Source organism: Sparus aurata, chromosome 8 (genome assembly GCF_900880675.1).
Source record: "Sparus aurata chromosome 8, fSpaAur1.1, whole genome shotgun sequence".
NCBI lineage: Eukaryota > Metazoa > Chordata > Actinopteri > Spariformes > Sparidae > Sparus > Sparus aurata.
This window is the reverse complement of record NC_044194.1, coordinates 21,636,799-21,648,962: the sequence shown is the minus strand read 5'-3', so window position 1 is coordinate 21,648,962 and position 12,164 is coordinate 21,636,799. Positions and strand designations below refer to the sequence as shown.

At 43.0% G+C, this 12,164-nt stretch overlaps 1 protein-coding gene across 1 annotated transcript in view; it reads left to right on the top strand.

Annotated features, from left to right (window-relative positions):
* Nucleotides 1–9,063: 9,063 nt before the first annotated feature.
* Nucleotides 9,064–12,164, top strand: part of LOC115587100 (copine-8-like) — a 77,315-nt gene continuing 74,214 nt past the window's right edge. Inside the window, exon 1 of the mRNA XM_030426727.1 lies at nt 9,064–9,412. Coding sequence (XP_030282587.1) covers nt 9,330–9,412 — 83 coding nt within the window. The 5' untranslated portion in view covers nt 9,064–9,329. The remainder of the gene's footprint in view (nt 9,413–12,164) is intronic.

Sequence of the window (12,164 nt, the reverse complement as noted above, 5' to 3'; positions counted from 1 at the left end):
TGTAATTCCTTCTCACATCTGTTTGTTGTAGGTGAAGCTACTTTCTTTAAAACAGATGGTGGTTTAAGTGAGGACAGCGGTACGGTTTTCAGATGTTTCAGCTGGTGAAAATGGACCACAGGGTGGCAGTAGCAGCACCCACAGGACTGACCAGGCACTGAGCTGTTAACATCCAAAAATACTTGATATATTAGGTATTTGGCTGATGAGAGAAACTGTAGAAAAGCTTAGATTCCTCCAGATGAACGCGACAGAGACATGTGGTTCTCACAGAACAGAGATGCAACACACGTAATGGTTTTATGGAATATGATACATTGCTGTAGATTAAATTAAAAATTAAATGAAATTAAAATGCAACTTATTCATTAATGCAGCAGTAATATCAATCCATAAACTTTAGATATAATAATTTTCGCTGACTTTCACATTTGATGCTTTACATACATTTAGCTAATAATACTTACTTTTTCTATAGTGATGTTTGGAATACAGAACTTTTTGTTATTATATTCGCTATATGTTGCATGTAAAGTTCTGGCTGACTATATTTTCCATACACTGCCTCCCTCACTCCCTCACTCCAGGGACCTTTGAAACAAATCTTTACCAAAAGTACTTTCCATAGGTGCTGATGTGAAATGACAGGTGTGTGAATATGAGAATTGATCACTTTGCGCTGTGCTGTTTGCCGCCTGCGTGCAGTTCATAACATATAACTGTACCGCGGTCTAATAATTCACCTGCATGGTAATTAACTTCTTCTGTGGTGTTTGCCTCCGAGCACAGTTCAGTAAAATGTTTAATTATTTATAAGGGAAGTTGAGGTGTCTGCACAGTTGCACATTCCGAGCTAAGATTTAACTGCGATAGTTTGTTTTTCCTTCTGGTGAGGTAAGAAGTGTGGCTGGTGTGGTGTTTACATGTCCAGGGGCCCCTGGATCCATCCACTAAAGTGACTGATTGGAAGAAGTAGGTAGGTGTTGGGGACTTTAAAAAAGCCCACACAGGCAGAGAAATGGGGGTGGTAATTGGTAGATTTCCAAAGATCGAAGGCTAGAGAGGATTTCTGATAGAGCAGAGGGCAAAGCATTGGGCAGAAGTTTGCCATAGATTTGTGAATACCAGAGTGTGGCCACACTGGTTCGGAAGCGGGCTTGAGATCTGTTTCATTAAAGATTGCTCTATCATTCCACCCAGCCTTGCCTTCGCAGATTATTTTATTAACAAACTAAACGCCGACACCTTTGATGAAGACAGCCCAGAATCCACAAAGTAATTCACTGAGAGCCAGGCCTTATGGCTGAAATCAATACCACAATATCAACGACATTAGTCCGGTACTGATTTGTATCAAGACAAAATAAATGTGTGTTTTGTAAAATCATCAAATTAATGTTTAGTGAGCTGTGTCTGACTTTTAAAACAAACAGCCCGAGAGAAGAATACGAGTGAAAGAATGAGAAACTGGAGCAGGAGTCCTCAAGGTAAGAACAACACTTTTACCCTGCTTGTTTCTATCAAGATGCTTGTAAAATTAAGCAGTTAACATGTACACTATGATACAAAGGTTGTCAAAGTAAGCAGCCATTTTCAGTAGCTGAAAAAAGAGTATGTGCATGTGTTTTAGTGGAGTGGTGCTAAAGGAAGGAGTTTGGAATCTTTCTTTAGGTACTTTCAAAATGTAGCTCGCTCCTGATGGTTTCTACAATCTACAAACACTTACGCTTTTGGGCAGTCTCACAGCTTGAAATAAGAACCTGCTCTGTTATGGCTAAATTGGGTTTGCTGTGTCCACAGGGGCTACCAGATTCAACAAAAGTAAGGTTTCTTGTTAATGGGGGTCTGAGCACTGCTTCCACCGTCAGCACAAAACGCTTTCACCAAAAGGTGAAGTAAAAATAATGAAACACAGACTGTATAGGAATAAAAATTATCGACCTGATCATCTTCCTGAAAGTTTTACTGTGGCAGAGTGTCTAACACATAGTGTGATGTTGCCCCAATCAGCGGGAACTCATACAGAGACTTTGTTCAGATGGCTAATGAACGACTCGGGGCCATCAGGGAGCTGCTGTCATAAATCTGTGTGACAGGCAGCACCAATCACCGGCCGCCTGATGTGACAGTTACAGTGTTGACTGTGTGGATGTCACTGAGGTTATGTTGGGTTGAATTCGACCCAGAACACTTTAAAAGTACTTTAAACTTTACTCCTCTGGGTCCACAGACACCGACTCTGAACCAAAAATAGAGTCTTTAAATCACCTCCATTATACAGACGCCACCATTACTGCCTCTCTCGCTGACTTTCTCCACAAACATCACACGTGTTCGCCGGTCAGGAGCCTGTTTCTTTGATGTAAGTCTATTAATCCTCATTTAAAAACAGCACCACCAGCTGTTTCACAAGATGCAGAGATGTGCACATTTTTACTCATTGCTGAGCAGATCTCCGCCCCTTGGAGAGAGATTTTGACCTGCCTCAGCACAAATTCGAAAGACCCTTTCACACTGAACAATGTGAAATAACACCGGGTGATTACTGATGGTGGGTTTCTTTCATACAGAACTTCCATTTACGTGGCGGAAAACTCTTTAATAAGCACTTGCATTTGACTAAAATAAACACAACGTTGTTGGTTCTGGTCTTGAGGAATTGACGATTTGTGTCTTTCGGTTCTGTTATCAGTTGCAAAAGTCTGAATTTGGTCTAAAGAGTGACCAAACAATTCATTAATTAGTTGAGGAAATGATCAGCAAAACTATATAACGTGCCCAGATAAATCAAACAGTCATTTTATTCGCATTTTGACACAATTCTAGCTCAATATTTTTATAAAGTTTGGGACCTAGCCTTACTTTCCATTAGAAAGATTTCAGCAACACTTACCTGAGCAACGTGAGCTGAACTTGAGTTTGTAACAATGGAATCCATTGGAGAGTCCCACAGAGTTGAGGAGGTTAATACATTGTAGAAAAACTCAATGCATCTATCACAGCAGGACTACGTCTCTCTTGCGCAAATTGAGGGAAAAAAGGGAGATTGAGGAGACGGTAATTAGGAGCAGTCAGAGCTGCTTCACACGCTGATAATTTGAAATCTATTTGTGGCACTGAGGCATGAATATAATACAATTCTGTCACTTCAGATACAGTGGCAGCTTAAAGCAAAAAACTATTTCACAAATGAAAAGGATTAATACTAAATTCAAGCCGCGCACGAGTCATGGCTGACTTACTTGATCAACTCTAGAGCCTCAGATGCATAATAAAAGAATGATTCCTTAACGGTGACATTTAATATAGTTTTGTAGGAATTTTAAACATTGTTTTATTCAAAGTTTGTTCCTTAAATTGAAAATTATTTTAGGGGCCAATATGCATCTCCAAATACTTAATGAAAAAAGCGAGGGAAGAAAATCCAATTACCTCGGAGGTGCGGTGATAAAACAGGTCCCCAGTAATAAAGCTCATTTGTCACACAACCACACCAAGGAGTTGTACAAACCCTTTTCTAAATCACTGTCCCTTTTTCATTGCAGATGATCAAACTCAACAATTCATCTGGATCACTCCCTCAGCTGCTGTATACGAAGTTAATATCGCACTTGTACTGAATAAAGGTTGAGATCATTTAGACCCATTATATAACCTGAAGTTACTGCTCCCAGCAGAGAACAACAGCCTGAAACAAAGCAGTTTCAGAGCTATACTTACAGCTCCATAAGGTTATCCTCAGGTGTAGCTGTGCTTTGATCTATTAGGCCTTTGCTTAATTAAAATATTTAACGACAATGCTAACATGTAATTTAGCCGGTATGATGTTGAGCATGCGTACCGTTTCAGTTTAGCATGTTAGCATGATATCATTTGGAAGATGACCTTAAATGCAAACCACAGCTGAAGATAATGAGGATTCCATTGGTTTTTAGGGTATGTGGTCCAAATCAAAGTGAGAGGATCAGCAAAGTTGTTCCAGCTCATCATGAGTCAGACTTGAATGTCTGCACCGAAGTTCATGGCAATCCATCAAAGAGTTGTTGAGACATTTCCATTAAAACTTGCTCAACCTCACGGTGGTGCTAGAGGGACTGCAGATGACCGCCAGAGTCGTGATGCTGTTATTGTTCGTATGCTCGGGATCTGTTTCTATGCTTTCCCATTCATTGTCAATGCAAGCAGCCGTGCAATGCATTCTGGTTGCATATTCAAGCATTTCAAGAGACGGGGCATCCTGCGTGATGCACTGCCAACAAAAGCTATTCATTTATAGTGCTTACAGAAACTCATTTGAGTAAACTTTTTGGGACAAATAAGACAAAGTTTCCAAGCGACTGGTTTCAAAAGCCCTGAGCAGACAGCTAGCGAGTGTTGTTTGTCCCATCAGTTGCATTTTTGCATGGCTGTCAGAGGGTGTTGCCTATTGTAGTCAAGCTGAGAGGCATCAAGACCAGCAGTCCTCGCTCCAGAAGCTTCTCTCTTCTAATGCTGGATTCCAGACAAGTCAGAACTCACACATGTTGACCTCCTACATGAAAATGTACAGTGGAACGCCACTCAAAGTTGTTTCGTTACAGTCAGTCGAGGTCACTCTTGGCATCGCGCACCTGAAACACTTTGAGAACGAATGGTCGTTTCAACGATGAAATTCAGCAAAATTCAAGCACTTCCCTCCCATCAGCTAACAGTTGAGATGAAGCACACCTGGGTAGAACAAGAAAGGACAGAAGGAGAGAAGAGACAACAGACATGGAACACATACAGCCATAACAGAGAACTTGGAACATTTCCGAACTCCAGTTATAAAAAAGTACAAGGGAAGGCCTCTCATAAGTCAGACCGCCTTCCATTTTCTAAACCCAAAGCCAATCCATTCACCTTGGCCTCATTCAGAAGCAGTTGTCCGATGTCACCCAACCATCGCAATCCTGCTGCTATAACATGCCTTCTGTCTATTTGGGTGCATGGACAACCTGAGCTGTCTCTTATCTCCCTGTTTCTCAGAATCAAAAATAGAAGAGTCTTTGTATGCCGATGACACCTTACTTTAGTTTCTCGAAAGCCCAACAGAACACAGTGTACTTGTCAACAACTGCAATCTGCAAAAACATTCATTAAATGTGTGAAACTGAGTATTTTCACACTTAGTGTCTGTTCCTGGCATTACGAAGAAGAATCAGCTGATATTCTGAATTCCGTGAGGTAGGCGCCCCCAGCGCTTCTGACACTCATTCTCTCTGTTTCACCTGGATAAAAGTCTCAAAGAGGGGAACGAGTCTGCGATGTAGACATAGGACAGCGCCACAAAATCAAAATGAATTCATAGTTTGTTTTTTTTATCCATTTCTTTCTGCATGTCTGAAGAAAATCTGAGTCACATCGTCTCAAGGTCATTTTTATGTTTCACCAAATGCCAGGTGCTGAATTCAGGTAGAGATGAGAGGGCCGGGGTGTAAGTAGAAACCATTTCAGCCGGACCAATACACTGAAATTGTGCAAGTCCAATTCAATTCCTTCAACCAAAATGTGACCTCTATGACCAAAACATTCAGTGTAGGAGGGAGAGGCCTGTTATACCCAGAAGAAGATGACATGTTATCACACACCACATGGGGACAAAGTGTGTGGACACCACTGCCCCTGACCGATTTTTTAGTGTTGTTCCCCCTTAGTTCCAATCTCAATGCTGCAGCCCACAATTAGACTGAGGCTCTTCAGTTTTTACAGAAACCACTGCCAGTCTAAAAAGAACAAAACCCCTGAGCAATACATAGTACATGCCATGAAGTAGGCCTATATCATATCTATAATTTTTGGTTTGTTTTAAGAGATGGAAAAAAACTAGAAGAGAAAGATGATGAAATAAAAGCCACGTTAATGAAGGCCCACCAAAGAAAATATATATCCGTTTAAGTGTATGCTATATTTTGAACATTTTCCTCGCTTTTCATTGCTCTCAGACAGCTGTGTAACACAGTGCGTAGCAGGCAGGCACAGCTATGCTTGTGTGTAAGAATACGGCGTTACACGGTCACGAGACTGTAGTCCTAAAGAAACGGGCAGCCTGACGGCAATGTTAAGTGCTGTAATGCTGTGTGCTGCTTCTCCACACAGGGGAACAGCTGACAGCCATTTACTGCAGGTAATACACTGACTCGGGATAAGCACCTCACACAACCAGTGGCGGTTCTAGACCAGTTTTAATAGGGGGGCCAGGTCGGGGCCGGCTTTTTTGTTAGGGGGCACATACAACCCGGATAAAAAAAGGATAAATCCCTCATTCAGACAAAAAAGTGTTTACAATTTCAGCAATTTTGATTGGGTAGCAAACTCCTGAGACACTTTATTTCTGCCTTTCCCTTCAGAACAAAATCATAGCAAGAAATCTGTCATTGTATTATTAATACAGACTCCCTGTCAGGGGGCCACAGGGGGGTCCAGGCTCAGAGTTAGGGGGGCACTGGCCCCTGTTGGCCCCCCCCCCTAGAACCGCCCCTGCACACAACCCCACATCAAAAGACCCCAACTATCACTTTAAGGCACAACTCTGCCTAAGCACAGCCTCATAGAGCTGCCAGCGTCCCTGTAGCTTCTTGTTTTTTTGTTTTTTTTGGTAACAATTGAATTGGATTGTTTGAGACTTCAAATGAAACAGTCAGAGAAGGAATAATCACTTACTGACGTACGCAGCATGAGTCGGGACAAATACTTAGTGCCAGCTTAATTTTAAGGGACAGCGTAAGACAGAAAGGTGGAGAACTGCTGCTGTGTACTACAGCAGGACGGTGAGATGCTACGTTTTGATCACTCGGACGCTTGGTGCTTGCATGTCAGTGAAACCATCCCACTGAAAACACGTGGCTCTTTATCCGGCAAGGCTAACAGGTGTTAGTCCTGCGGAATGAATTTTCTGTCCGTGTCTTCAGACTAACCGGAGCTGACACACTCATTCCCATTTTTAGCTCGCAGTTTCATGCTGGCCACGTTAATTGAGTTTGTTTTGCTCAGGTGGTCTTTGTCATCTGGCATCAATGTGACACTATTCAGTACAATCGTAATGCTATAAACTAACCCTGTGAGGTTTGGCTCCGGCCTTGTGACACACCTTTTAAACCGAGGGCTGCTGTCAGGAGCAGCTCGCTCTATGTGCACAAAATGATAAAGTGTGTTGTACAAGTTGGAGGTGCACAGAGTAGCAATAACCCATAATTAATCCATAATTAGTTTTGCTTTGTGTTTCTGAGCTGTCAGGTACTTTACAGCCCTTTTCAGTCTCACTTTGAGACGCTGCATGTCTTTAATTCAAACAATTAAAGACATGCGGCGTCTCAAAATGTCTTCAAACTTTGAACATTAACACTGTTCCTCCAATTATGTTGAGTTTAAGTTTATTGCTTTCCAAATTATTTTCCAATTTCATTTTCTCCCACCCACTAGGATAGCTCAGTTGGCTCTCCTGTGAGCGATGCGTCATATTTTGTATGTGGAAGTTGCCAACTTTCCGTTGTCTTTTCCATTTTGGACCTTAATTGCTATAATATTTTAAAGGATGTTGTGTGGAAAATTAGCTTTTGGTTAATCCAACCTCAGACACATGATTAGCTGAGCTCATTTGCGCGAACAAGTAATTAAATAACAAAACGGCTCATTTTTTTTAAAACACTAACTGTCAAACTACTGCTGGGGAAAAGAGGTAATTCAATTGCAGCGACACAGGGCTTTTTCACACTTCATATCCCACTGAATTAACAAAGTCTCATTTACATGAAGCAGAAGAAGCAGTTGTTACACAACAATCCTAAATGTGAGTTTTAAATGCATGAATCTCAGCTCCAAGCCAAGTCGTCAGAGTTAAGAATAGACAGCCTTATTAAGCACTTGCAGATCTTTGGTGGCCTTAACGCTTACATCACATGCTCAAACCCATTCCTCGCACCTTAACTTTTGCTGAATACTTTTTATCAATAAATCAAACAGTCAAGTCCTGAAGTGCTGCCGATGGAACTGTGAGCCTTTTGATGATGGCAGTGTCGGTCAGAAATATGTCAAGAGCTATTGAGTGGATTGCTGTGAACTTTTATTCAGCTGTTCATGGACCCCAGAGTGGGACGCTTGCTGACTAGCGCCACCTGCAGAAATGAATTTTGTGACATAGGAGTGAAATGTGTTGACAGATATTGGATGAATTCCCGTACATTTTGCTACAGATGTTCATGTTCACCAGAGGATGGATCGTGATAACAATGGGATGAGGGGGATGCTAAGTATCCTCACCCCATCCCTGCCAGCCTGGACCCTCGCCAGTATGCTGTCAGAACCAACAGATCCACAGAGGATGCCATATCCACTGCCCTTCATTCAGTCCTCACACACCTGGAGAATAAGAACTGCTACGTTGGGATGCTGTTTGTTGACTTCAGCTCAGCCTTGAACACAATCGCACCCATGAAGCTGATTGGAAAACGAAACACTCTGGGCGTCAGTACATCACTCTGCAGCTGGATACTGGACTTCCTCACGAGCAGACCCCTGAGAGTGCAGCTTGGTAGTCACACTTTCCTCTGGTTAGCTCAACACCGGAGACCCCCAGAGCTCTGTGCTCAGCCCCCTCCTGTTCACACTGTACACCCATGACTGCACCCCCAGACATCAAGCAAAGTATGCTACTGCTAAACCATCATCGGCAGGTGATTAAAACCGCCCAGAACATAGGCACCCATCTGTAGAGCATCAGCGACCACCCTGCTGCCATCTGGCAAAAGGAACAGAGGTATCCGCTGCTGTACCACCTGACTAGAGCTTCATTTCTCCAGGCAGTGAGACTCCTCAACTCATCATCAGCACTACATTGTTATAAAATAGATTTAGCACAAAGGACTCAAAGATTGTTTTTAAATTTTAAATTACTGAGCTAAATTATAAAAAAAGAAAGCGGTCTGTTTTCTTTGCCGAGCTCTGTGATCCTTATAACAATTACTGTTCACTCCCGCTTTGTGTGTGTGTGTGTGTGTGTGTGTGTGTATGTGTGTGTGTGTGTGTGTATGTGTGTGTGTGTGTCTTCCCTCCCCTTCACATGGTCCTCTCTCCTCCGGAGCACCGAGGCGCACACAGACGCGACTCCGGCGCGCATCTCTCCCTCTCTCTCCGGTGCTTCGCGTTTCCACAAACAAACGGCTTGTTGGTTTCACGTTGCGAGGCTCCCTGTTTATTTCCTTTCCCCCCCTTTTCCCCCCTCTTTTACTTCTCTTCTCTTCTCTCGGAACCTCTCATGCCGCCGTTACGGCGCTGGATTCGGGGCGAGCTGTGATCTTCCAGGCAGCAGCTCGATGAATATGGCGTGTATCGGGGACGCGGACCCTTTCACCGCTGCGATACCTGCCACCAAAGTTGAACTCACGGTGTCTTGTCGGTGAGTACAGACCGCTGATGCTTCCCCCCCCCCACACCACCCCCCGCTGTCACAGCGACAAAAAAGATGTGTTTATGTGTGTGGATCGCTTCATAGTGTAATATCTGACACCGCGAGTAACTGTCGCTACTACGATGGATGTAGTGGCGAGTACACGCACCAGGAACTCCGTTTGCGCTCGGATTTAAAAAACAAAAGAAACACTTTATGATCTTTGATTTTAGCCTATGATACAGGCTTTTTACGGTCCGACCTCCTCTAAGTATTGCGGTGGTGGCGACTGAGTGGTAATTCAGGGACTTAATGCGGAGTTGGAGGGACATGCAGCTGAGTCTTGTTGTGCGTCTGGCTGGCAGCACTTTGCCTGTGGATGATCACCAGATGGAGGTCAGAGTTGACATGTCTTTACTGGACTGTCACATCTCTAATACAGCTGCCACATGCACAGCTCTGGGAATTTGTGTTTTTATTTATTTTTTTATATTTATTTTGAATTTGTATTTGAATTTTTTTAATCACAGCCACTTTCTGTGCCCGGAAGACCAATAATGTAATGTCCCATAAATTCATATTTTTTGAAGTTTTTTTTTTTTTTGCAGAGCTGAATGAAGCAGCATGCACAGTGTGTTTGGTTCAGACTGTGGCAGCTTGACTGCGGGAACACCATTTCCCACACTGACTGTAGCACTAATGTAAGAGCAGAGCACTGTAGATGGAGATAGAAAGTAAAGGGTTTGGAGCGATGGATGGATGGAGGGAGTCATTTCTGGATGCTGTAGCCTGCGTAGTAGTCGGCCCTTAATTTATACATCCCATATATCTCTTCATTATTATATCTGTCACGCGCAGTATATCTCCATCTGTCTGTCTGTCTGTCTGTCTATAGTACAGCTGAGACACTTAGTCGATTAGTTGATCAGTCAAATGGATCAACCATGAATCAATGATTAACTGTTTCTGTTTCAGTCTAATCAATCTATATGACAATCATGTGAGGATTTGCTGCTCCCCCCCCCCCCCCCCTGTTTGATAGTTAACTGTACGTATCCAGGTGTTTTCATTATCAGTTCATCAGCTGAATATTGTTTTAATAATATTGAATATAAATGACCAAAGTTTTTGCTGATAATAGTGTGTGTTTTGACGAGCTCCATCGAGGACACTGCTCCAGAATCCTACATGGGTGTTCAGCAGAGGTTGCGAATCTTCACCGGCATCACGATTCGGTTCGATCATGATTCAGCTGTCGTGATGTGTCTCGGTGTACGGCATCCTCAGTGATCCATAATACTGCACACTACTGCTACTTTTTCATCATTTAAACTCCCCTTTTATTCAGAAATTCCTTCCAATAATCAAACTACAGCAGTCTGCAACATGAAAGCTACATCTTTTCAGTAGATAGAGATTACAATAACATTCATCCGTGTGCAGTGCCTTACAGGTTTGCTGTAATCTGCAATGATATTGTTTTCACCTGGCAGCGTTGAGATAAAGCATTTACTGACTCTGCCGCACACACCCCTCTCAGAGTTGGACGCCAAAGTTGACGGCGCCTCCTCAGATCTTGGCTGATCAGCCGGGTTTCCTGTCACAGTTATAGTTTACGGCTGCAGACGTTATCTTTAGGCGAGAAACTAGCTCACGTGATTAATAACTGTCGTGAGGCAGAAGTCACGCTGAGCGAAGAGAGATTGTCCACGCCTCTAGTGTTCAGTGGGGTGGAAATCTGGTGACCGTGAAAGACAAGAGCGTACGATTCTCATCGTTTTAATCCGGTTGGACCTTGAGAAAATTAAACTACGACGCTTTTGACGGTTGATTGATCGCCAGCGAAAGTGCCAAATTTTGTTTCCTGCGATGTCCCTTTTTCGACTTGACTTTCTGTTGTAGCAAACCTCTGTCCACCCCTATAGGTCAGAGTCGCAGCCTGGCTGAAACCGAATTGTACCGATTGTATCTCATCATCTTAATCAGCGGATAGGCTTCACCTCCAACTTGCACTTGTGAAATAGTGACAGCAATTTTCACTATTTGAATTTGTATTAGTGTTTAAAAGGCCAAACCAAGCCCTTCAGTGACCTGACCAGTCCTGTGTGCAAACCTGCGTGTATGTGTCTTTCAGATTCTGTATATCATGTAAACATGATTGAGACAAGAAACTCTCTTGCCTGGGATGCTTCTTTGTGGTGAATGCTTCTTTAAAGTAAACTGTAATTGTTCATTATTGATTATTCATTCTTTAAAGACGTCACCTCGAGGTGACGTCTTTAAATTGCCAAAGATATCAAACAGGGAAAACTTGCTGCAAAAGGGAAAAGCTGGAAGCAGTGCGTTTTGGTTCAGGTTCATCCAGCTGCTGCTGGAGCCGCTGCTGCTGTTATACATCAGTAATATCAAGATAAAAGCCTGAAAAATGGCTGCGTAGAAGAATTCCGGCCTATTAATGACCTCAATGATTTTGACGTTTGACCCCGTCAAGATGCTTTTTCCAATGCGAGGAAGCCGCCATCTGGACGAAATAACTCTTCTTTCGAATCGATGGCATTGTGCAAGAAAAGCTCTTGTGACTCATCTCTGCTTGGCCACCAAATGCTTTTGCTCATACGTGATGCAAAAAGCATAGCTTCAGCCCCATGCACAGGTGCATGTAGTGGAAGAAAATGAATGGACGGGTGGTGACGAACAGCAGTGACATTTCTCAAATGAATCTAGAGGAGTTTCGAGTCATACCACCATGAAGTTGTGTATT